The sequence below is a fragment of the Canis lupus genome, chromosome 11, assembly GCF_003254725.2.
Source record: "Canis lupus dingo isolate Sandy chromosome 11, ASM325472v2, whole genome shotgun sequence".
Taxonomy (NCBI): Eukaryota; Metazoa; Chordata; class Mammalia; order Carnivora; family Canidae; genus Canis; species Canis lupus.
In genome coordinates, this window is record NC_064253.1 from 51295419 (window position 1) to 51322592 (window position 27174).

General features: G+C 41.4%; 1 protein-coding gene across 14 annotated transcripts in view; it reads left to right on the forward strand.

Annotated features, from left to right (window-relative positions):
* Window positions 1-27174, forward strand: part of UNC13B (unc-13 homolog B) — a 232387-nt gene that overhangs the window by 158310 nt on the left and 46903 nt on the right. For 2 of the 14 annotated variants that reach the window (XM_049116226.1, XM_049116227.1), the window contains exons 1-3: window positions 13736-14251; window positions 22803-22923; window positions 23016-25519. The exons of 8 other annotated variants lie outside the window; for them this stretch is intronic. In XM_049116226.1, the coding sequence (XP_048972183.1) occupies window positions 23251-25519 (2269 nt within the window). In that variant the 5' untranslated portion in view covers window positions 13736-14251; window positions 22803-22923; window positions 23016-23250. Of the gene's footprint in view, window positions 1-13712; window positions 14252-22802; window positions 22924-23015; window positions 25520-27174 lie in introns of those variants that run through there. 4 more of the 14 variants (XM_049116233.1, XM_049116225.1, XM_035697163.2 and 1 more) reach the window with 4 other exon arrangements.

Here is a 27174-nt window from a genome sequence, read left to right on the forward strand (position 1 = left end):
TCCCATTCTGTAGGTTGTCTTTGAGTTTTGTTGACTGTATCCTTTGCTGTGCAAAAGCTTCTTATCTTGATGAAGTCCCAATAGTTCATTTTTGCTTTTGTTTCTTTTGCCTTCGTGGATGTATCTTGCAAGAAGTTACTATGGCCGAGTTCAAAAAGGGTGTTGCCTGTGTTCTTCTCTAGGATTTTGATGGAATCTTGTCTCACATTTATATCTTTCATCCATTTTGAGTTTATCTTTGTGTATGGTGCAAGAGAGTGGTCTAGTTTCATTCTTCTGCATGTGGATGTCCAATTTCCCAGCACCATTTATTGAAGAGACTGTCTTTCTTCCAATGGATAGTCTTTCCTCCTTTATCGAATATTAGTTGACCATAAAGTTGAGGGTCCACTTCTGGATTCTCTATTCTGTTCCACTGATCTATGTGTCTGTTTTCGTGCCAGTACCACACTGTCTTGATGACCACAGCTTTGTAGTACAACCTGAAATCTGGCATTGTGATGCCCCCAGATATGGTTTTCTTTTTTAAAATTCCCCTGGCTATTCGGGGTCTTTTCTGATTCCACACAAATCTTAAAATAATTTGTTCTAACTCTCTGAAGAAAGTCCATGGTATTTTGATAGGGATTGCATTAAACGTGTATATTGCCCTGGGTAACATTGACATTTTCACAATATTAATTCTGCCAATCCATGAGCATGGAATATTTTTCCATCTCTTTGTGTCTTCCTCAATTTCTTTCAGAAGTGTTCTATAGTTTTGAGGGTATAGATCCTTTACATCTTTGGTTAGGTTTATTCCTAGGTATCTTATGCTTTTGGGTGCAATTGTAAATGGGATTGACTCCTTAGTTTCTTTTTCTTCAGTCTCATTGTTAGTGTATAGAAATGCCACTGACTTCTGGGCATTGATTTTGTATCCTGCCACGCTACCGAATTGCTGTATGAGTTCTAGCAATCTTGGGGTGGAGACTTTTGGGTTTTCTATGTAGAGTATCATGTCATCGGCGAAGAGGGAGAGTTTGACTTCTTCTTTGCCAATTTGAATACCTTTAATGTCTTTTTGTTGTCTGATTGCTGAGGCTAGGACTTCCAGTACTATGTTGAACAGCAGTGGTGAGAGTGGACATCCCTGTCTTGTTCCTGATCTTAGGGGAAAGGCTCCCAGTGCTTCCCCATTGAGAATGATATTTGTTGTGCAGCCCTGTTCCTTTTAAACTTCTTTGGACCTTTCTTGAATTTGCCTCATTCTGCCTTAATTGTTCCCTAACCTGCAACCTTTCTTTCTTCTCTTTGTTGCCTGTCTGCGGAGAAATTGGCAATATTATCTAAGCCTCTGAAATAAGTTTTTTACAGGGTGTAGAAGTAGCTTGCCCAGTTGTTCAGTAACAAAGCATGCTCTTGAGCTGCCAGTTTTTCCTACAGCCTATCTCTGTTCCTCCTTTTCTATTTTTCTAATACACAAATCTATCTCAGTGCTTGGAATTCAACTGCTTTGGTAAAACTAAAATCTTAGGTAGAAAGAAATTCCAAAGATGAAGCTGAGTGAGTAATAATTGTGATATTCTTAAGAAATTAAAATTTGGGATGCCTGGGTGGCTCAGCAGTTAAGTGCCTACCTTCAGCTCAGGGCGTGATCCTGGAGTACCAGGATCAAGTCCCACATTGATCTCCCTGCCTGGAGCCTGCTTCTCCCTCTGCCTGTGTCTCTGCCTCTCTCTGTGTGTATCTCTCATGAATAAATAAATAAAATATTTTTTAAAATTTAAAATTTATTTTTATACACATGAACACAGGCCCTCTACCTTTCCTACTCCCACCTGCATTGAACAGAGCAGGAGTACCCAGAAAGGACACACCTGATTCTCCTGCCCATGTTATCCACGTTTGTTAGGAAGCAGGCCAGAACAGAGAAGGAAGCGGAGACTGGCCTAATTCTTTTTCTCTATAAAGTGACCAGCCAGTATGTTTCTTCTATTCCATTCCAAAGTTTCCTTACAAAGGAAAGGAAAACATCAGGGTACCTGGCTTCTGATTCTGGATTGTGTCCTTTTTTCCTCTGCCTTTTAAATCCAGAGTACCACCAAAACCCTGATTTTACCTTTTCTTTCTGTTATGGGGTGAATTGTGTGCCACCACCTGCTCCCTCGCCCTACTTCATGTACTGAAATCTTAATACCCAGTATCTCAGAATGTGATATTTGGACAGAGGGCCTTTAAAGAGCTAATTATGGTAAATTGAGGTCATATGGGTGGTCCCAAGTCCAATTTGAATGGTGTTCCTATAAAAAGAGATTAGGACACAGATGGAAGAGCCTGTGAAGACAGCAGATGGCCATCTGAGGCGAAGGAGAGAGGCCTCAGAAGAAAGCAACCTTGCTGACACCTTGATCTTAGACTCCTAACCTTTAGTATTGTAAGAAAATAAATTTCTGTTGCCTAAACCATCCGGTCTGTGGTATTAGGGTAGCCCTAACAAACTAATAATGCCTTTAAGGCAGAAGGGAAAAGAAGATAATATAGAAGCTTCTGTGTCTGTCACCTGTGAATCTGTTTCCTGAGATCTAGTTGGTGGGAATTGTGGTTGCCAGGCTGGTATATGGGGCCCCATTTGTGATATACAATGTCTTTTGTGTCCATTTAGAATTATCCCTCTTACTACTAAAATGTAGGGCTAAACTGGAAATAGAAAGATCTGGGTCCTTGCAGTACTCAATCTTGAAATCTGAGAGAACTTGAGCAAATCACTATTTTTTTCTTTTCTTTTTTTTTTTTTTTTTTGAGATTTTATTTATTTATTCATGAGAGAGAGAGAAGGAGAGAGAGAGAGAGGCAGAGATACAGGCAGAGGGAGAAGCAGGCTCCATGCAGGAAGCCTGATGTGGGACTCAATCCTAGGACTCTGGGATCAGGCCCTGAGCTGAAGGCAGATGCTCAACCACTGAGCCACCCAGGTGTCCCAAAACACTATTTTCTACTTCTCAATCTCCTCAGCTGTAAAAGTAAGGATAGCTGTCCTCTCTTAACACAGTTCTGGTGAGATCATAGAAAAATGCGTTTTTTAAGTGTAAAGCTCTAGAAAATTGTTTGAGAGTCACCAACAGGGATCCCTGGGTGGCGCAGCGGTTTAGCGTCTGTCTTTGGCCCAGGGCGTGATCCTGGAGACCTGGGATCGAATCCCACGTCGGGCTCCCGGTGCATGGAGCCTGCTTCTCCCTCTGCCTGTGTCTCTGCCTCTCTCTCTCTCTCTCTCTCTCTCTCTGTGACTATCATAAGTAAATAAAAATTTTAAAAAAAATTTAAAAAAAAAAGAGAGTCACCAACAAGCCTCATATTACCAGAATTGTTGGTTTTCAGGGCCCTCGCATGACTTCCCTTAGCCTAGGACTGAGTGACCTGCCAGAGGTGTTGCTCACAGCTGGAGCCTTTGCTACTGAGTAGGAGGAACACAGAGAAAGTGCTTCTGATGGTTAAAGAAGCAAGGAGCCAGTGCCCTAGGGTTTCAGGTTTTTATAGGTATCTGGACTCCTTGGTAGCATAGGATTCCTGGGATAACTATAAAGATCACTCAGAGGAGGCTATCTATCTACTACACTGATGCTTCTCTGAGGCTTGGCAGGAAGAGGTCAGTGAAATGAATGCCTTGCCCTGAGGAGTCTAGGGGAGGTGGACAAAGGCTACCATGGGCCCTGGTGGGAATGTTTTCCAAGAGCTGCTTTTGTTTGCTTCTCAGGAGAAATGTATAATGTTTCTCAGGGATTTTTTTCCCCCTAAAATGTTCTGGTCATGTTTATGGGCCTGGATCTGGGTGTTTGTCAGTGGTTGGTCTTCTATAAATCTTAGATCTGGTTCTAGGTTGGGACTGAACCTTGTGAATTATAAGATGTCACATCTGTGCTTGGGATTTGAGGCAGCTTATTTGAAGGAGTGGAGATTGGCTCTCATTTCTGAGGTGCATATCAAAACATCTCTGGGGATGCCATGATACCGTTGACTTGCCTAGAGTCAGAGGAGGTTATCAGATACTGGTAGCAGACTTAGCTCCAGCTGATACTATTTTCTGGGCATCCTATCAGTAAAGAAAGGTATTTAGTAAATTCTTATGAGTAACAACTCTGATTGATACCTGTGTATAAAATTTAAAATTACTTGTTTCCAGATAACAAAGCAGCTCTTCTTGCTTTCTATTACTTTCTCTGACTCTTAATGCTTGTTTGATTATCCATCCAATGGGAATATTTGATGGGCTAGGAAAGAACTCTACCTCTGTGAGAGAAAATCCTGTTGCCAAAGTTATGCAAAAGGAAGCGACTGATAAAACTATTCCATTTTAAATCAAACCAACTATTAAGTTGTTACCACTGGGTGTATTGGGGCTATTTTAAGACATTTTCTTATCATTTAGGAGCTTATAGGCCAGAGGGGAGATAGAAATAATTAATATTTACATTTTCCCCCAGATACTTTCCTCAGTTTTTATTGTCATTTTTCACTGCAGCATTCCAGTGTGTGTTTTAAAACTCCCTATTTGTAACTTCCTATTTCCCTGACTTCTATTATTCTAGATTCTCCCATTCTCTTCCTTTTTTACCTTGCCTGTCTCTTTCTACAGTTTTCCTCTTGGACTCCTCCACCCCACCCCCCATCTCGAATCTGCCTCTAATCCAGAATCCTTAATTGAGCAACTACTGTATGGCTGGTACTGTGCTTGATCCTGGCTTTTGTGCTAGGCTGCCAGTTGACTTCTGGCTAGCCCGCCCCTCCCTCCCTTCTTTCCTTCCTTCCTTCCTCCCTTCCCTCCCTCCCTTTCATTCATTCATTCATTCATTCATTCATTCACTTATGAGAGAGACACAGAACAAGAGGCAGAGACGTAGGCAGAAGCTTTGCGCAGGGAGCCTGATGTGGAACTCGATCCCAGGACTCCGGGATCACGACCTGAGTCAAAGACAGATGTTCAACCACTGAGGCACCCAGGTGCCCCCCAGATAGCTTTTCTAAGCAGATAATTGCCAAATCTATACTTCTAATCCTCCTTTTTCCTTGGTTTCTATCCTTCATGTCTAGTTATCTACTAGATATTTTCACAGTTTCCCAATGTTTGAAACTTCCCTCCTAGGCCTATTCTTATTCTTTGTTCTCTGTTTGTATTAAAATCACCGTCATTCTGCTACTCACCCACTCAAAATCATGGTGTCATTCTTCCTTCTCTCTTGCCTCCCACATTGGATCATTTGCCAGACCTTGCTCTTTTTCTCTCCATGATTTCTTTTATATGTCTCTTCTCTGTTCCCTTTTGTGTTCAGATCCTCTCTACGGCTTAGTCTATAATGTTAGCCTTCCAAAGCTTTTCTTGCTTTTATTTATTCATCTTGGACTACATTGTGTATACCACTGCCAGCATTGTCTTCCTGAAACAGAGCACTACTCATGGTTATCACTTATGCTCAGGGCTCAACTTCGATGTTACATCTTTTGAAGCCTTCCTCAGAGTTCCCAGATAGTTACTCAGTTTTCTATTTTTCTATAGTATTTCATAAAGTCATTTTTGGTGTTTATCATATTATCCTAGAAATCTGTGAATAAGGATGCCTGGGTGGCTCAGTGGTTGAGCATCTGCCTTTGGCTCAGGGCATGGTGCCGGAATTCCGGGATCGAGTCCCACATCAGATTTCCCTCCGGGAGCCTGCTTCTCCCTGTCTGTGTCTCTGCCTCTCTGTCTGTGTGTCTCATGAGTAAATAAATAAAATCTTAAAAAAAATAAATCTGTGAGCATTTGATCTCAAGATTATATATTTCTTAAAAGAATATATACTGTAGGGATGCCTGGATGGCTCAGCGGTTGAGTGTCTGCCTTTTTGGCTCAGGACATGATCCCCAGATCCAGGATCGAGTCCCACATCAAGCTCTCTGCATGGAGCCTGCTTCTCCCTCTGCCTGTATCTCTGCTTCTCTCTGTGTGTGTCTTTCATGAATAAATAAATAAAATCTTAAAAAAAAAGAATATATACTGTATGATTCCTTTTATATTAAGCTCAGAAACAGGTCAAAGTAATCTGTGGGATCAGATTGTAGGACAGTGATTACCTTTGTAGGGGAATGGGAGGGGGCGTTGGTAGTGACAAGATATGAGTACAAGGGAGCTTCTGGAATTCAGACAATGTTCTGTTCTTGACTGGGATTCTGTTTATGTTGATGTACTTTTGATTTGTGTACTTTTCTATATAATTCAATAAGAAATTTAAATAAAAGCTAAATAAAAATAGCATGGAAATACAGAATAGAGTCTATTTAACTTTCTCTCTCTAATGTCTGTCACCCAGCAAGCTCTTAACATATATCTGAGAGTAAATGAGCGAATGATTGAAGGTTTCTCCTTAAAGAAAGAAAGAGGAGGAAGGAAGGTTACTTTTTCTTTCTATTAGTAGTTAAATTAGAGTCCCAGCTCTTTAGCCTGGCATCCATTACTACTTACGACTTAGTCCAACTTATGTTTCTAACTTTTGCTAACCCAGAGGCCATATTGTATAGTTGGAAGATGTTGGGACTTGGAATGAGCCAGAGCCAGAGTTTGAAATATGGCTCCACTACTTATCTATATACCCTTAGGCTTGGACAAGTCACCTAGTCTCTTAGAAACTTAGTTTTCTCATCCCTGAATTGGATATCATTTGCCTCAGCAGATGAATATTGAGTAGATAAGACAATACATGTAGAGCAGGGCCTTGCATGTTGTTCGTATTCACTAAATATACATTTCCTTTATTTTCCAACAACATCTTCCTTTTTCTCCTTTTCGTATCTTTGCTCATCTTGTTTCCTCTGTCCTAATACCTTTTCTTCTGTGCAGTTTCCACATATCCAAATATTATTTATCCTTTAGAATTAAGCTCAGATATCACCTCTTTCAGAGAGTCTTCCTGATTCCTATCCAAATCAGAACCTTGAAAGCTAGAAATATTTTCCTCTCTCCAATTCTCCCACATTTTAACTATGTCTCTTATGATAAATATTAGTCATTCACTCTAACCTTTAAAGGGTTGCTAAAAGCTGCCCTCTCACTCTAGGCCCAAAGGATAGGCACTTTAATTAGGCTGTAATGCTGGAGGCAGGAGCTCTGCCAGTTGAAATAAACTGGGGGCATGAAAAGTCAGGTTAAGAAAACTGCTTTAGGCCTTTGATATTATATGTATATTCTCCTCTTGCACTGGGAGAAATTCAGATGTCTAGTCAAGGATGTGACCCAGGAACAAGGGATCAAGTTGCAAACTGCTCAACCTGTATTTTGAATTGATCTTCAGTGAAAGACATCTTTATGGCCCAGCCTGGCACATTAAGGTATGAGGCATACAGGAGTCTGAAGTCTTAGGAATCAAGTGGATATTCACCTGGAGTATCATCTTGGGGGCCTAGTACACATAGGTAGAAAACAGAGTTCAAAGATTTAGATTTATTCCTGGCCACTTACTTTCTTGTTACTTCTACTTTCTACTTGGATTTTTCATATCCATATCTATGTTTTAACTCCTTTGCTAGGAACTGTAATGAGTTTCTAGCTTCTGATACTTAATAAACAGCCCGCAAAGCTTTGCTTTAAACTTTGGGTGTTTTTTGTTTGTTTGTTTTTGTTTTTGCTTTAAACTTTGAAGTGATGTTACAAGGCAGTATAAGTAATTAGTTGTAAAGGAAATGATTAACACTTAGAGAATGGAGGGAGCAAACCCTGTGAGTTAGGTGGTCAGAAAAGTCAGAAGAATTCCCAGAGAGTACTAAGTAGCAATTATTAAGTATCAGAAAATGTCCAAGAAATGAAATAATGTGAGTTTAGAAAGATGGAAATCAAGGGATAACTTGTTTTCTGTATTTATCAACATATGTTATTAAGGAGATCCATGGTTCCTTATAAGCAACATTCTTTCTGTAAACAATGCAGTGAGATTTACCACCATTCCAAAATAGTCATATCCTGAAGTACAGTCATTGTGTATAAAATAAGACTTCTTGAAGCCAAAGGGAAAAGGTAATTGTAACAATTTTCCATAATTCCTTAGGCTTCTACTTCCCTTTACTAGTTGTCATCTTCAAGCATGCTAGGGAAATGTGTTTATTTGGTCCACACCTGAGGACATCGAAACATAAATAGACAAAGATGACAGGTTAGGAAGGGCATTCTAGATGTCCTTAGAGCATCCTGGAGCATTTCTTATGACAGGTGAGATAAAAACTTTTGACTGGTTTCTCCCTAAAACAGTCTTCCTTCTTGACTTTTGTGGTATCTTTCCCTCCAAGCCCTTTTCTTATATCTGACAGCTCCATCTTTGTTTCCTTTACAGCATTTTTCCTTATCTGCCTGCCCCTTAAAACTTGATGATTCCTAGGGCTCTGTTTTCCATCTCTTTCTCTGCCCTAGATAATCTCATCCATGGCTTTACCCAGAAGCTGATGAATCCCAAATTGTTATCTCACCTCAATCTTCTTTCATGAGTTCCATATGCATATATCTAGCTGCCTATGGATCTTGCTTCCAGAATTTTCATAAGCACCACATGCAGTACGTTCAAACTGTACTCATTGTCTTTTCTTTCTCCTCCACGTCATCTCCTGTATATCCTTTCAGTCAATGCCACTACTGGTCACCCAAGCACAAAACCTAATACTGCTCTCCCTTAGGATATATAGTATGGATATAATAATGCCGATGCCCAAACATTTCCCCTCTTAGGTTATGACCTCCCTAAGGGCAAGGATCATATCTTTTCATCATGCCTGGTACAACATCTAGGTACTTAATAAGTATTCATTTACTACTTAAACTTTTTTTTTTTTCAGGATTGTATTAGTAGTCCTTAAATGTACTGTATTCGTTTGCTGGGACTGCCATAACAAAGTGCCACAGGCTGGGTGGCTTAAACAACGGAAGTATATTGTCTTATAGTTCTAGATGCTGAAAGTCCAAGATCAAGGTGTCAGCAGGGTTAATTCCTTCTAAGGGCTATATAAAAGCTTGGTATTCCTCTAACAATTTGTTAAAAATGAATTGGGAGTAGAGAAGTGGTTTTGCAGGAGGGTAGACTAGGGAGGATGAATATTTTACAGTAACTCAAGTGAGAAATAAGCCTAGATTAAGGGTTGTAGAGAAGGGGACAGAGTTTATAGATAAGAAGGTACAATAGATTAGACTTGGTGACATGTGATATGGGCGCAAAAGATTTTGCAGGCGATTCTGTCACTGGATGGAGAACTAGAATATAGAAGTTTTAAGGGTCTTGTGTCTAAGCAGAGAAGTCATATCCCTGTGTGATTGGTATGGGTTGAGCTGGCAGTGTAGGACTCCAGTGCTGCTGCCACCAACAGGCTTTCCCTTGGCATTCTTTGCTTTGCAAGCTAAGTCTAGCTCTCTCTCCACTCAAATAGTTAAGTACTTCCCTTTCTCCCCACCCTACTTCCCTGCTATTTGTCAGAGATCCTTAAGAGATTTGTCTCAAGTCCTCTCTTTCCCTTTGAACATTAGCTACCTTTTTGTAATTCAGTGCTTCATGCCAGATATTTTTGAACACCAAGAGAAGTCTCCAGATTTGGGTTTACCCTCAGGTATATCTCAGCTACAAAGAACCAAAGGAGGTATTCGATCAATATTAAGCCAGTTAGAATATAGTCTCTTTATAATACAAAGGGTTAATTTCCCCATGAAATTTCAGATTTTGATGGGCATTATGGATGGCACAGGATGAGATGAGCACTGAGTGTTATACTAGTTATTGGCAAATTGAATTTAAATAAAATTTTTCTCAAAAAAATTTCAAATTTTGGATTCTTATTAGAGAATCCTCCACAAATGGCCCAATGAGAATTGGCTTCCTTGGGGTATAGAGATTGAGTTAGGGCCAGTGTACTTTGTGGATTGGACTGGGATGTATATAAGTAGATCTAGTTCAGGACCAGCCTTAGTTCTAAATCTGAGAGCTGTGACTTTCGAACAGGTTTATGTGAGAGAGCGGTAGAGACATAGACTACTTCAATTATAAGTTTTTAATTGTTTGGTCCTGGAATGGAAATGGGGTTACAGCCTTTGGAGGTACAGGCTAAAAACCTGTTTAGCTTGGCAGTCCTGAGTTTATCCTTCTTTAAGTTTTTGCTAAGCAGGGCTGGTGCTTGACCTGACTATAGGACTGAAATTTGTCAGCAATTTGTGACTCCGTAGGCCTGCCTTGCAGCTTGTCAGGTCTGATTTAGTCTGTGTAGCAACTATGCCTCCGCACATCAGAAGTCAGCACATCTCTGCCAGGCTCATCACTTCCCTAGAGTGGCATGTTCCTGAGGGAAGAAGGAGAATCACCTCCCGTCACTCATCATTCTCTTCTGTATGCAATTTCTGAGTAGTTTATAGAGGGCATAATTCTAAGGGGAAAAAAAGACTTTTCTCAGTCACCAGAACAAACCATTTTCCTCATGAAACAGATTCTACTTGTGTGACTCATGTCAGCCTCTCATGTTGCTTCTGGCTTTTTACTTAGAGAAGAAAAAGAGTCAAAAACTTACTCTGCTGTAGGTCAGACTTTGGCTCCACCTATCCTTTGCATCCTTGTTGGTGATTGTCAACATTGGGAGATGAGGTAGGAACCTAGCAGTGACATCTGAAAAGGCAGACCAAGTTTAGAGCAGGCTTATTCTTTGCTTTTGGCCCAGTTGTATATGGCTTGAGGGAGACTTAGACTAGTTTATATTAAAGGGGAGAATTGTAGTTGATGAGCCCCTCCTCCAGTATCCCTATGACTCCACTCAGATACTTTAACTAAGGATAAATTTCATATGCCAGGTGGTCTTCTGACTAACCCACCCATTTGGTTCCCCTTTAGAGCTCCTGCAGCTCTGAACCTTCCCACAACTCTGCGTGAGTGTCAATGTCTCATGTTGAATTTCCATCTTGACTCATCTATCTCTAGGCGAAGATCCCTGCAAAGATTTAAATTGGGAACCAGACCTTGAGAATGTCTGTTCAGAGCATTTCACAGCTTCTGGATAAATGCCTTTTCCTTCTTAACCCAATCTGTTTTTCCAATTCTGCCCAGCAGCTCTTGAAAACCCCTGCTTTGAGGAAGCTTCCCAACTGAGGTGGGTGCTTGTGCTATTTCTTAACTCTAAAAAGCACCCCCATCCTTTTAGCCTGCCTAGGATTCCCAAAAGCCGGATTCACTGTGACAAGGGGCCTGCATTGTTCCTCACATGGCTCAGGAAGCAAATTTTACATTTATCCCAAAAGGCTAGTCCACAGAAGAGGTTTAACTGTCCTTTGGTCATGTGACACCTGACAGTCTATGGGCCTTGATGCATGGTAGAAGGAGCCTTCTTTTTTTTTTTTTTTTTGGAGCCTGCTTTTTTACTAGAGCTTGTAGTGACAGCTGTTTATCACTTTCCCACTTACTCTCCATGCTTTTGCTGAAGCATAGGAAAGCAGAAAGGTAACAACGGTAATTTATGATCAAAGCCACATGAACTCTCCTGTGAAGTTTGAAGACCATAACTAGAGATTGCAGATATGTTGTGCCTTGTGTCATAAACCCATCTTCTCCTGTCTGAGCCTTTCTTTTTCTGGAAAACCCTAGTTGAATAGAAGATGGGCTGCATGCATTTGAGTAGGCAAATGACCAAAACAGGGTCACTTTAACCTCAGGTATAACATCTAGAAGCCTCAGCCAGATCCTGGAGCCACTGGTGGATAAGGTAAGAAGAAGTATATTCTTTAGGCAGTGTCCTAGCTCTGAGGATCATTCCTACCTCTTCAGAATTTGAGCTTCTCAGAATAGGAAGCCTAGATCCAAACCTGATAATGACAGCCACTTCTCTGGTCTCTTTATGAGTGGGAGGGAATTCTGACTTAATCAGTCTTCCCTATATTTCTTGTTTTAAACCCTTTACCTCTTTTCTTCTGGCTGAAATATGGGAAGCTCCTCAGTAAATTGGCTGTGACTTCCACTGAAATTTGACACTTTTCAAGTGATTTTTTTTTCTATATTTAGATGTGGGTATAGTTGCACTGTCAGTCCTTATCTCTTCTGTCATCCAGCCAGCTCCCGACTGGGTTAGGAGGTATTTGCTCTGCTGTTAGTGTTGGCTGCATAATGAGGTGGATGGCTAAAAAATGGGTTGTTTAGCTCTCTTGGAATCTAAATTTTCTTCCTGGGTTGAGGGGGAAGCAATGTTATTGGAAAAAGGCAGTAGGGAGGCAAATGTTGGCTCTGGAATCAACACTTTCTCCTCAGGATCTTGGATAAGCCAAGGAAATCATTCTTCATTTAAAGGCTTATTTTATCTACCATATAGGGCTGCCTGTTCTGCAGTGACAATTTCTAGGGTGGCCTGCATGGACTGAGTGCCTGATTCCTGGCTAACAAGGCCATGTTTTATTGTGGATTGTCATGAAGAATGTTGCAGGGCAGCAGAGGTAGGAAGTTTTGAGAGCCTGGCATGGATATGCTGGGTGAATCAAACTTGTCCACCTTTCGTTGACCTAAAGAAGAGAAGGACCTTCTCTCATTAGATCAGGCTCAGAGGAGGTAGAATCGAAATTCTTCTATTCTAGAAGAAGAAATAGAAATGGCTTAACTGGATTACTAGTTAATTGGAGCCCTATATTGAGAAGAATTCTGTGGTTCTTTGGACTCAGTGTTTTTCCTGTTCTGTGGGTGTTTTTACCTTTCCTGAGTGGAAAGGTATATTATATATTTGATGTATCTGGCATTTTATGCTCCATGGCTTCAAGGGTTCCTGACTTCTGTTTGGCATTATGTTGCAGTCAGCAACTTGAGTGCTCTTTGAAGATAAGGACAGTCAATTTCCTGATGAGTCCTAAGTAGAATTGTTGAGTTATTAGGAATTAGGGCCGTGTGAGAGCCACCTGACTAGCAAGTCTCCACGGAGATGGGACTGCCATTGGCAAAGAGGGACTGCAAAATTTGAGATCACGAAACCAGGGCCTTGAATCTTAAATAGCTTTTGTCAATGTGATTTTACTTTAGTCTGTTTAGTTCCTAATTCTGGATCCCAAAATTATCTGTGGCCCAGACTTCTGCAGTGGGGTCTACCTCAGCCCATCCAGCTTCCCCTACTTCTCTTTATTCATTGCCTTGGCATAGCCTAAGGGAGTTCTTGTTTTCCAGTTTTGTTTTGTTTTTTTTTTTTTATTTGCTGTGGATATTCAGGAAGAACTGGACTAGGTATCTACTCTGAGAACATAGTGCTATTTGATATTAACTGAACTTAAGTACTTCACCTGTTTTCCAGCTTTGCCAAATGCAGAAAGCATATCGTATATATGGAAAAACAAAAACAAAAACAAACCCGAACAACTAACTAAGCAAAAAAACCTAGAGTTTGTTTCAGTAGAAGACAAGACTTCCTTTGTACTGTGCTCTGGCAATTTCTTGCTGTGTTCTGTCTTCTCTGTGAGACTGGGAGGTCCTCAAAGTATAGTCTTTGGTCTTATGTCTCTTTATATCCTATAGCCTAGACATGAGAGAGGTAGATAGGGAGAGAAGAAGGTGGGAGGGAGAAGAACGAGAGGAAGAAATGGGGGAGGGGAGAGAGTAAGATCTATATTTAGCAAGAGGGAGAGACACTCACCAAGGGTGTGTGAGTGAGCTTGCTGGCGAGGTTTGTATGTGCGTGAGTGTTCTGGGAAAGGGGGTGTGTGCGCCAGGAACGTGTGAGGAGGGCTGGTGCCCTATGGGAGGTTGCAGGCAGGAAGCAGCTGGAGAGGAGGAGGAGCAGCAGCAGGAGCAGTAGCTGCCCTGCTTTCTGTCTCAGTCTCAAATCCTGGAATCGATTGGGTTAGAATTCCACATCCCATTGAAGTTTGGCTGCTATTGCCTTCAGCAGGCTGGTCATCAGAGTCCCCCTCAGCAGACATGTGGACCAGATTGGATTCCTAGATTTGTAGCCAGCGAGACTCCTGCCCAGCCTTTCACTGAAGGGATTTCTCTGCTGGTTATTGTTCCTATCATCAACTTTGCACCGTGGAGCCAGCCAGCTGGTGCAATTGAGAATAATAGCTCCTTGGCTCTGTTTGTCCGTTGGGCAAGCAGCCATGCTGTGGCTTAGAAAGTTCATCCTATGGCTTCTCTGTCAAACCAAGGAGTGCTCCTGAACGGCTTAAAGACAGCACTTGCGTTCTAAAACTTGAGAATTTGTGGTTTTAACGTTTTTTTTTTTTTCTTTTCATTTCCTTAACTCTTATTTTGGTTGCAGCAGCAAGGTAAGTGGTATCGAGTGTATGACTGACTCTGAACGACAAGCAGAGACAAAAGCAGAGCATTTCTGGGTGGAATACAGAGTAGCTACATTAATTACATAACTGTTTGAGCCAACTTGCTGGTGGGGGTCATTAGAATGAGTGAAAAATAGCATACTCAGCACTAAGGGTAGAATCTTCACGTGCATGTGTTTATATGCTGATAATCTGACTATCCGTGCTTCCTTGGTACTCTCCCGAATGTATATAAATAACTTAGCCACTGCTCTGATGTGTACATACTTATATACGAATAATCTGTTTCTCCCTCTTGATGTGTCCATAATGTTTATAAACTGACTATTCCTTTCTTGTGTGTACATACAAAATAGAAACTCATTCATTTGTTTTAAATGAATATACACAAGTCATATCTCCTTCCATGTGCATACATGTATAGATATAATCTCTTTATCTCATACATGTATATTATATATACTTTGCTCTTTGGTATGTCTATATATATTAAGAAACCTTTCTATTTTTCCAGTGTGTGAGTGTGTATTCAGTCCTTCTGTCTGATGTGTTAATTCTTCCCTCTCATGTGTGCATATGCCATATAGGCAGAAAGGTCATCTTGAGTTTTCCCAGTCTTGGGTGTATACACACATGCATAATAAGCTTTCCATTTTGCAATGCATGTATGATAAAAAAATAGCATTAACTATAGATTGAAGCCCCCCTTTTAAATCCTAGCTTTACTCAGTGACCTTGGTCAAGTCATTTAACCTCTCTGAGCTTCATTTTTCTCATTTGTGAAATAAGAATAATCTTTCTTCCTGCCTCATAGGGTTATGATGATAAAATATATCATGATAAAGTTAGGAATCATGTAAATTGTAAAATCTTGAACAAATATAATTTTACTATTGCTACATGTCCCTCTAGTGAGAGTTGTGTAGGATAGTTTTTGACTCGGCTGCATTGAGATTATGCTCTTGTCTGTGAGAGGTCTCTAAGTCTTCCCTGCAAAGGGGTAGCTTCTATTGAAGTAATTATGTTTAACCTATAGATTTGTCCAGAGTATTGGAAAGAAGCTACCTATTGCTACAGAGTATCTAGAAAGGCTTAAGATTCAGAGAGAAGAGGTCTCATCTTCTGCAGTTTGGGGCCTTAATATTTTGTTCTTTGTAGTCCTGAGGATTGATTGACCTGTCACAAAATGGAAATATGCTACCTCCAGCTAAGATCAAAGTGAGCAGGTGAAAAGATGAGTATAAGAACAGAGAATTCTGCTGCCCCTGAGATGGCAACCTACAGTGAGCATCTGCTGCCAGGTTTTGAAGGCTTTCTAGAATATCCCATATCTTAGCCTTCCAGACCTGTGTGTCCAATATGGTAGCCACCGGCCGCGTGTGGTAGTTGAGTATTTGGCAGGCAGGCTGATTTCAATTGAGATGTGCTGTAAATGTAAGATATATATTAGAATTCAAAGACTCAGTATGAAAAAAGGATGCAAATATATGATGAAAAAATTTTTATATTAATTGCATGTTGAAATGATAATATTTTGGATAATGAATTACATAACATACTAAAATTTTACTTTTTAAAAAACTTTTTATGTGGCTACTGGAAATATTTAAATTACACATGTGACCATATTATGTTTCTAATAGACTGTGCTACTCTAGACCCATCATCAGCACAAGGATTGGGTAGCTCTTCCAGCTAGAAGGGCACACGGAAGCCCCATGATAGCAACTCTGGGAATGACAGGAACCATGGCACAGACACTGTTACTACCTTCTTTATTTGTCCTGAGTGAGTCGTCAGGAAAATTTAAGTATGTTTGGGGGAGAAGTTTCCAACTTAGTTTTTATAATAAAAAGGGTTTGTATGCCATTAATCTAGAAATAAACCTGGAACTTGAAGGCAGCATATTGTTATGGGAGTAAAAATGGACTAGAAATTAGGAGACTTGGATTCTAATGCAGACCTGCCATCACTCATTTATTATTCCCATGGTGCTGAGTTCTCACTGTGTGCCAGGTCATATTCTTAGCATAGTAGTGCCCTGTACTAGGCCTTGGGAATTCAAAAACAAAGCACAGATCCCAGTGTAATGGAATTCATATCCACTGTGGGTCCTCAAGGAAGAACTTCCCACTTAGGGGTCTGCCAAAGTAAAACAGATTAGCAACAACAAGGCTATTTTAGGTCTAGGGCTTAACCTTGGGTAATAGGGCTTCTGAGAACCTAGAATAGCTGTCCTGCATATAATTCTTACACATTTAAAATTTAGAAAAACACTGTGATATGTAAACAAAACTACTTTCTAATCACTTCTGGATCACAATGTAGTATGAGATTTGAGGTCTATAGTCTATAAAAGACCCTTTCAACTCTGAACTTTTCTGATTCTTTTTATTCAATGGCAAGATTTTGTTTGTTTAAGTACCATATATTCCAGGTACTGTTCTAGGTGTGGGGGATAGAGTAATGAACAAAACAGAGTAGTCTTTGCTTACATTCCAGAATAGAGAGGTGGTTGCTTGTTTATTATCTATCAGATAGGTGGTATAAGTTTTCTGAAGAAAATATAGCAGAGTAAGGAGGTAGAGAATGTGGGGTTTTTTGTATGTGTGTGGGAGCTAGTATTCAAAGGCTAGCTAGATTCCTAGTCACATGCTAGTCTACTCACAAGAACCATGAAGTAGTAAGGAAAAAAAGAGTATGATGAATGCTTAAGAAAAAAATATTGTGATGTTTGTTAAAGATGGTAAGGCAGACTTTATTCAAAGTGATTATTACATTGGGGTATTGTAATGGGGAGACAGATTGAGCCCAACTCTGAATATAAGGAAAAGTGAGAATTTATAGCCAAGGAGCAGGTTGAAGGTAGTAGATGGAAAATTACTAAGAGGAAACATCACGGGTAAGGCAAAGTTTGGACTAACTGGACATGAGTTTTGCTGGAGGCAGGCCAAGGTGGTAGGTAAGGAATTTGGTCAGATGTCAGAGGTGAAGAATTTTCATTAAACTGACCTGGCAGGATTATTGGTAAAAGTGGACTAAACAGAGCTCAAGGTCAGGGCCTAGTTAGAAAGAGAACTTAGTGCAACCAGACTCAGGTTTGGTCAGAGGAGAGATTCTTTGTCATGAATATCTGATTCTGGGTACATATGTTTTTGTTTTATGGTTGGTTATATTTCTTGGTATAGTAAACCTTGGTACTGCTGAAAGGGAGCCCTGGACAGGGCAAGAATACCCAGCTCTCATTCTTCATTTTGAGGTCTTAACCCTCTGAAAGCTGCATCCTCCCACATGGTAGTGTATGTTACCAGAGGTTCTGTCTCCCCTCTTGAATATAATGCTTGAGGTTTTCTTCCCCTTTACCATCCCAGCTTCTGGCCTATAAATGGGGTTCCTTCTAATGCTGATGAGGAGGGATGGCAAGTCCTAGGAACTGTAAGTACTAGGGCCTTGCTATGCATTTGATCTAGGGCATTCCTTATTCCCTTTGGCTAATCTTAATCTCACTTTTCATACCATGTGACTCTGATCACTTTCTCTGACAAGAATCTTTGTAAGCATTGATTCTTTCCCAAAGATTAACATCCTAAAAGTACCCTTACCTGTTGTAGTCCTAGAAATCCATTCCTCTCACCATATTGGCTATACAGCATAATTGGTAAATGGCCCAGGAATGTTCTGACCTTTGTAGAAGGGGTGTGCTCAGAGTTTTTGGCTTTCACCTTCTGGGTTTGTTTCACACAAAATGATAGGCCACTTGATATATGTGCAGAGAGTCCTGGCCTATTCCCAGAGGTCCTCAGTTGTTTCCTCCTGGCCAAGATTTGGGCCGGAAGCAATTTTACAAGGAATACTTATATTCCTAATCACATTTATTTGATAAGTCAGAGAAAGAAACAAAGGAATCAGCCATTTCAGAAAGCAGAAGGATTTTTTTCCTCTTGACTTTTTTTTTGGTAGTCTGATGCTGATGTGATTTAAGGGTTTACTCCTTGCCATAGTTCTCAGCTTTCTGTCCTTGAAACTTACTCCTTTAGATTGATAAATTTTGTTTTGATGTGCTCTCTTTTCAAACATAGATATTCCTTGAATAGGATGCCTTATTTTTCCCAGCGTTAGGCACTCCTTAGGAAAAGATACCAGAAAGGTGTGGTCTTTTTTTGAGGGTGTATGTATGAGATTTGATGAGTTGGCTAGAGTAGATAGGCTATTAGAACAGGGCAGAATGAAAAAAAAAAAAAAAAAAAAAAAAAAAGAACAGGGCAGAATGAGAGCACTGGACCCCTTGAAGGAATCCAGAGTGTCAGCTTTGAGCTGGGTGGACCCCAGTGCCTCACTATCCCATTCCAGCTCAAATATTACTTCTTCTTTATGGCTTTCCCTGTCCTGGTTTTCTGCTGGGCCTCTCACAGTCTTCTCATTCCAATCTGTTACTGAAATTAAATGCTTATTATTTATGATTTGTTACAAATTTTTTAATAACATGTTTCACTTAATTTTGTGATTGTCTATATGCCATTTCCCCTTTCCAGACCTCCTAAATAAGAAAGCAAGGACAGTGTCTTATACACCTGGCACATAGCTTAGTGCCTGATAGTGCCTTGAACTGATTTAGAGATCAAATTGTCCTCACTCTTTAGCCCTTGTTAATTTCATTTTTTGTAGACAGTAGTAGCAAAGAGCAGTTGGGAAAAGAGATGGACTTGACTTAGACGTCCTGGCCTTGAAGCTTGTCCTTTCAGCCTATTCTGGCTTCTGGTATCCTTTAGAGTTCTGAGCCAATTGACTGGTTGAATTTTTCTTTTTCTTTTTTTTATATAAATGTATTTTTTATTGGTGTTCAATTTGCCAATATATTGAATAAGACCCAGTGCTCATCCCATCAAGTGCCCCCCTCAGTGCCTGTCACCCAGTCACCCCCACCCCCGCCCACCTCCCTTTCCACTACCCCTAGTTAATTTCCCAGAGTTAGGAGTCTTTCATGTTCTGTCTCCCTTTCTGATATTTCCCACTCATTTTTTCTCCTTTCCCCTTTATTCCCTTTCACTATTTTTTATATTCCCCAAATGAATGAGACCATGTAATGTTTGTCCTTCTCTAATTGACTTATTTCACTCAGCATAATACCCTCCAGTTCCATCCATGTCGAAGCAAATGGTGGGTATTTGTCGTTTCTAATGGCTGAGTAATATTCCATTGTATACATAAACCACATCTTCTTTATCCATTCATCTTTCAATGGACACCGAGGCTCCTTCCACAGTTGGGCTATTGTGGACATTGCTGCTAGAAACATCGGGGTGCAGGTGTCCCGGCATTTCCTGCATCTGTATCTTTGGGGTAAATCCCCAGCAGTGCGATTGCTGGGTCGTAGGGCAGATGTATTTTTAACTCTTTGAGGAACCTCCACACAGTTTTCCAGAGTGGCTGCACCAGTTCATATTCCCACCAACAGTGCAAGAGGGTTCCCCTTTCTCCACATCGTCTCTAACATTTGTGGTTTCCCGCCTTGTTAATTTTCCCCATTCTCACTGGTGTGAGGTGGTATCTCATTGTAGTTTTGATTTGTATTTCCCTGATGGCCTGACTGGTTGAATTTCTGATCATTACATTAAACTCTATCCCCTGCTTCAAAACCTAAATATCTAGATGACTGAATAGGTTTGGTGCACTTAGGGAACCCATATCCCCAGGATTTGATTCTTAAGTTCACCTACAGGCAGTGGTTAGCAATTCATAAGAAGGTTTGGGGGGAGTTTGTTTGTTTGTTTGTTTAATATGGAAGCAAGCATCTTTCTTTGGGGCTGGGAGAAGTTGCTATGGCAGCTCTAGCTAAAAATTTTTTATTTGTTAGTAACATAGAAAACCAGGCAGCTTTGCCTTCAGTCCTTCAGGAGATTGTAGGAAAGGGCTCTAAACACAGTGACTGTGCCATTTGCCCTCTGTATGCCTGGCCAGCCAATGTTGAAGGCACTGCACTCAGAGGGGAATACTTGACAGGACTATCTAGGAAATTAAGCCAAGCCTATCTGGAATATTGGTCTGAAAAGCAGAGATAGGCCTGAAGTTAACCTGGCCTGCACTAAAGCAACAGCAGGAGAATCAGCTTCATTTTTGCTCCTAAAAAGTGCCTTTTCTGGACCAAAATGGAGCTGGTCTTGGAGGACCTGGCAATGAGTTCTGGGCCTCACCAGCATTGGAAAGGAAAGGTTGCCTCCTAAATAGCTATTTGCTCCTTCCTTGTGCTTTCAGACTGCCTGAGGGAGCATGGTAACCCTCTTGTCACCTGAATGAAATGTTGGGAACTGAATGTTTGCTACTCTCTTTTTTTAATCTGAAGAAAAAACTTCTAGAAGAAAACAAGATTAACAAAGAATGACACACTTCAGTTTTATGGTTCCAGGCAATGTTACAGACCATTTAAAGAGACTGGGAAAGATGGGTTTTGGGCTAAAGTTGTGGTTTACTCAAATCATACTCTTTTCATAGGTGGTTGGAGGCTTGGCAACATTCCTGTGACTATCTTCCCCACCCTATAGATGAGGAAACAAGGGAACAGAGAAGTCAAGTGTTTAATCCAAGGTCACTGGTGAAGCAAGACCCAAACTTAAGTGTTTTGATAACCAGTCTAGTAGCACTTGCTCATGGCTTCATGTGGTCATACACAGACCTTCCATCTTGGTTTAGTAAGCAGTCTTTTCCTTGGAGACAAACTTGAAAGGCCAATTACCAGTTCCAGCCCTTATCAGGCCAGGGACCTTGTTCAAAGCTAATACCAGGTGTCAAGGCCAAATCAGGGGAACCTAGACTTTGCACAGTTGAGGGAGCTGGGAAGAGAGAGGTAGCTTTGGAAATGCAAGTGTGCACTTGTGGAAGAAGAGAAGAAATAATTGGAGGAGTCAGTCCTAGAATTGGGGGTTTTGCTCTCTAGGCAGCTAGGTGCTAAGCCCAAGACCCAGCAGTTCTGATTGTGGACACAGCATCTTCTTTCTCTCTCCAATTATACTGAGTTGGCTGGATTTAGGGGTATGGCTGATCCTGCCCCCTTGAGATATAGGAGTAAAGCAACAGTGCTTAAGCAATAATTGGGCCTCGGCAGTGCCCAATAGGTAGCATTCTTAGGTGTGGAATTCCTAGATGAAGTAGTTTTTAGATGAACTGCAAAGAGAAAAGGAAGACATGAAATGGGAATTAATTTAGTTTCTGTCTGTTGGTTCTTGGCCTGGTTGTTTCCAGTAAAAAGGAGTCAGCTTAATCTTTATCCTAAGACTTGTGACTCATGCTTCTGATTCTTCCTAGTCTGGGAAAGCTTTTAACTTTTAAGCCCATAAACTGTAGATGGTGGCCCTTCCTGAAAATGAATTGCTGGGGGAGCTGTCAGCTTGTGCTCTTCACAGACAGTTTTCTCCTTTTAGGGTTAACTTGAGTATTGTGAAAAGAGAAGGAGGTAGGAGTTTAGAATATTTAGAAGTTTAGATCAAATCTAGAAAAGGGGGAAATCATCTCTGGAGAACATGTCTCTACAAGGATTGCATGTCTCCCACCAACCAATTTTACCCCTCCCAGGGTAACCCAGAGAGTATCAGCAGTTCCATGCATTCCTGGGCCCTTAGCTTTTCCCTTTGTACTTTCTACTCTCCCTCCTTCCCTACACTGCATGTTCCCAGTAAAAAGGGAATGGATACCCACCCCATATAAGGGAATAGTCATCTTTACCCCTATAGTAGTAACTGACAGCTTAGAGTATAGGGGCAAGACTGGTGGCAGAGTCTCTTCACCTTTTTGGAGAACAGCAAAGTACCCTGAAGTCTTCTGTGATATAACCAACTCCCCACCTGTCCCTTGCATTGTTCTCTCCAGGCCATTGGAGAGCTAGAGCAGTCATCTGTTACTCCAGGAGGGGATAGTGCTGAAAAATCACTTACACTGGTATTCCAGAGGCATTAGACCAGAGGTCTTATGGAGGAGGAAAGCCAAACCTGTGTGTTCATTGAGGCTGCACCAAGCCCTTGGGGGCCTGGGGACTATTAAATGGAGTTCAGAACCCAGGCTGTTTCTGAGCTTCCTTCATCCCCAGCTGTGAGTCCACCTTATGTGTGTCTTTGGCCACATGCCCTACTAGATCCAAACATGCTTAATGCACCTGAGTCTGGACAATGACTTTGCTTATGCCATGCCACCTTATTCTAGAATTAGGTTTAGGAAACATTTTTTTTCTCTCTCCAAGTTTAAAATACTTGCCATGGTCTTTTCTCCAAGTGAAGGGTTACTGTCACTATAAGTAAGCACAGGCAAGAACCAACTTTGGAGTTGCTGAGTTTTCAGCAGAAAAACCAACTGGGAAAACAAAGAAACATTCCAGGTCTTGTCTTTGTCTTTGTCTTTCACTGTGTATGTAATTTGAGCTTTGGTAGTTAAGCATCTATTTGTTCATTCCTGAATCAGACCCTAGTGTTGAATTTTGTAAAGGTTCATTGACCTTATTCACCTACTTCCCAGGAGTTTGTTTTAATCTTGATGTCTTTGGGTACTTGCCCAGAACACAAGGAATTGATACATCAGTGCTCTGATGAGAAGCCAAGGAAGGAGAAGTGACTGCCTACAGCTTTGAAGGCCAGCATTGGGAGATAGGTCAGGGTTGAATTCTACAATCTTAGAAGGTAATGTTCCTATTTCTGGTTGACAGCTTGATTCAGATTAAAATTATCCTATGGCTTTCTGACTTGAGTGCACTCTTTTCCTTTTTCACTAGCTGCAGGATAACAGTTGAGCTAGGATCCAGGGACATGTGCCAGGTTTGGAGACTACACATGGGATCATTCCAGGCATCTCTATGGGCTAAGCCCAAGGCATCAGCCAGTCAAAATTGCTAGAAATAGACTGAAAAGAGCAGGACAGTATATTGTCTTCCAAGACAATCTCTGTTAAGCATCCTGACCAGAAATTAGAGGAAGAAGCAGAGAATTCTTCAGACCCTGAGGGAGAAAATGAAACGATTGTTGCAAGAGTCAGAGGAAGAAATCATGGTCACCCTGGGACCCCCCTCCAGGCTTTCCCCAGATAAAGCTAAGTCAGAGACTATGTGTGGCATCAAGAGCAAGTACTCAGGCCCCATTGAATCCTTACCAGAAGATAGATCCCTGCTCCCTCACTGTGGGTCAACAGCCTCAGCCATTGGTGGAGATAGAGATGGGGGCCTGGCCCAGCATTGCAACTTTGAGCAGCAGGCCGGCAGCCAGTTTCCTCTGGGCTCTACAGCCTGTGCTTTGGGATCTGGCTCTCAGGATCTCTCATCTGTCAGCATTACCACAAGCTGTCAAGAGCCCTCAGAAAGGAATCAAGCCAAGTCCCTTTTGTCCAGAGGCCCTCACCAAGGCTGCAGCTGTGAACAGCAAGAGCCTTTGGGGGATGTAGTAGACTATATAATCAGAGAGCTACAAGGCATCAGCCGTCTCCAAACTGAAATTGCTGAACTGCAGCAACACTTGAGCCAAGTCCGGGGTTCTGTGGATGAAGTGTCTAGCTGTGTAGACTCAGTTCTGAGTGAAATAGAAGGCTTGCAGGTAGGCAGCAGCTCCCTGGCCAAGGTGTGTGCGGGGGAAATGGCCCAGGAACCCCATATGGACAGACCCAGTGAAGAAGCCATTCTGTATCTGTATGGACTTCCTGAGCAAGATGGGGAAAATACCATGGAGCTGGTACACAGCTTCCTGGCCATGCACCTCTGTGTTAATGGCATGCAATGCAACAGGTACATCAAAGAGGCTTACAGGGCAGGCAAAGCTCCAGCCCCCAGGCCTACTGTTGTGAAACTTGCCCATCTAGAGCATAGAGACTTCATATTGCAGAAATCCATCCTTTTGCAGAGTGTAGGAGTCCGGATTGCCACCAAAGAAGAACCGAGCTGGCCACAGTGCTATAAGAATCCCCAAAAGGAGTCTCTGTCATTTTTGCAACAACTTCAGGATGATAATGCAAATTCTTTAAACCACCATGAGCCACTTCTTCAGATGGAAACAGGGGACACAGGACCCATAACAGGAGCATCTCAAAATCAACACAGAGAACCTCAAACCACTGAGCAGCAAGGCCTTTGCTTCCCACCCAAGAATAATTTCACAAAGCCAAGTGGTGTATCTAAGCCAGGAGAAGAAGTAGAAGGAACATCAGGAGCCTTCCGAGTTATTGGTGGCAGTTTGGGTGAGATGACAGGGAGAGAGGCTTCTCTGTCCACCTTCCATCAATTTGAGGAACCTTCCCCAGTATTAATCTCAGGAGAGGAGGGTTCTGGGAAACCCCAGGTTTTGAAACAGTCCAGCCAAGGATTTGAAGCATGTAGTATAGCAAAAAGAGAAAACAACTGCAGCAATAAAAGTGAGGCTGGTAGCTGCCTGTCACTGTCTGGATTGCTGAAGACGGAGGACAAGCTCCTGGCCTGTGAAGCTGGGCTTGATATTCTGAGCTCAAAGCAACTGGAGGACCTTTTGACAGATAAGTCCAAAAGGTTTGCAACTCTGAGCCGTGACCGCATGATGGAGGAAATTATCATAGGGCCTGAGACTTTCAGTGACATGGTTCATATTGACTTGAATGAAGAGGAGGAGCATGCTACTCAGGTCCTTAAAGATGTCTTTGAAAAGTCATCTTGTGGGCTGGTCGGTTTGCAGGAGGATGAAGATGTAGAAATTAAATTTTACAAAAGCAAACTGGGCCGAGCAATTAACCATTTTCGTTCAGCTCTACAGGGTGTGTTTCAGAAGCTGGAGAATAGTGGGTCCATCAGTCCTGAGGACCTGGAAAGCAATGAGAGTGGTTCTCAGTCAGAGAACAGTGATAGACTTCTTGGTACAATGAGTTCAGAAGGTGCGCAAGATTTCTCTGTGGAGAGCCCTGGGAGTCAGGAGAGTGAGAGCTTGCTCAGTATGGTATCTGGTGGAGTGGGCATTTCTACACAGAGAGACCAAACCTTTCAGGATCCTAGCAACTTCTCTCTGGCTTCTACCTCCTTGCCTATCGCATATTCATTGCCAGGTTTTTCTCTGGCTCCATGTCTGGGAAGTGAAACTTGTTCCAGGCCTGAATCTCCCAAGCAGGGCAGACTAAGCCTAGAGCAAGTGTGTGCAGAGACTGTCTACCTCAACAAGTGCATCAACAATTTTAAAAATGTTCTGAGAGAGAAAAGACTGAGGCAGAAAAAACTTTTGCATGAGCTAGTACAGAAGGCAAACCATCTCTCAGTAGAAGACATACACTCAGGTATTCAAAATCTATGTTTAATGGGGTAATAGCTGGCTGGGTATGGCCTCTATCAGGCTAGCATGAGACACAGGTTGGTGGTGAGTTTCACAAGGTGATGTGGGAGGTCCACAGCTTAAATTAGTCTAAATTACTTGAATACAGATTTTAAGCTAATCCTGTGGGAATTATAATGCAAGAGGGTTCTAAAGCAACAGGAAAGAAATTCCTGCCTCCAGGGAGCTTCCAATCTGTGAGGGGGTTCAAGGTTAAGAAACTACCTTTTCAAAAAAGGGAAGAACATGTGGGCAGGAGTAGTTTATAGCTGCAGGACCTTTAGGATATGCTGGTGTAAAGTAGGTGTCATGTCAGAGGCAGGAATGGCCATATTCCTTGCAGGCACTAGAGGGGCTGATGGCAATCCTACACTGCATTTTAAAATTATTCTTTGTGCATTTCTTGCTGAGATAAGATTGCCATTTCCCCAGGACCTGATGGGCCATTGTGGGAATTTCCCTTATCCTGACCTTTCTTCTTCCCAGTACTGGACTTAACATAGAACCTTATTTTCAACTTGAAGCTATCCAGTGGTTGCCCTACCCAAGAACCTGACTCTGCATTTCATAGGTCATACATATTCCTTTTCTTCCATCTCCAGCTAAAGGCTCCTCACCTAAACTGGAGTATGGAATGGTTTTGACTTAAGAAACGAGAGTACTTTTTTTCTAGGCAGCATGGAGATATGTAGTTTTAAAATTACTTCTCCCGATCAAAATTAAATTTATCCAAAGAGCATATGCTGTATTCATCCAGTTTTAAATGTAAATGGGGTTGTCCTCCTATGCATATAACCTGATTAATGTTTCTAAGGGAGAATTAAAATTATGAAACATATTGTGTTGACAAAGGTGTGAGGGAACAGGCACTTCTGCATTGCTGATGGGAAGGGAGTGTAAATTGGTATAACCTCTAAGGAAGACAATTCGCAAAATGTATCAGAATTCTATATACCCTTTGAGCCCCAAAATCACTTCCAGGAATATATCTTACAGGTTTATTTTCACATGTGGAAAGGACATATGTTATATTTTTGAAGCATTGTTTTTAGTAGCAAAGATTGAAAACAACCTAAATGTTAAAAAAACACTCATTAGGGGCACCTGGGTGGCAGAGTCGGTTGAGCTTCACCCTTGGTTTCTGCTCAGGTCATGATCTCATGGGTCATGGGATAGACCCCCTGCATAGGACTCTGCCCTCAATGGGAAGTCTGCTTGAAGACTCTCCCTCTGCCCCAAATTGTGTGCATGCATGCCCCCTCTCTCTCTCTCACTCTCTTTCTCAAATTAAGAAAGAAAGAAAAACAGGTTAAATAATTCACTGGCACATCCTAACAGTGGACTACAGTACCATAGAGCTATAAAAAGAATGAGATAGCTCTTTAATGAAATGGAGAGATATCTAAGATATATTGCCATATGAAAAAACAAGGTACAGAACAGTATGTATAAGATGCCTACATTTGTATAAAAAAGAGAGAGAATACATAAATGCATAGTGTCTGTGTGTATAGAATATCTAACAAAGATATGCAAGAGATTGATTTCATGATTGCCCAGAGGAAGGGTATTCGGTGAAAAACTAAGGAGATGAAAAGTAGACTTTATTTTTAATGTAAA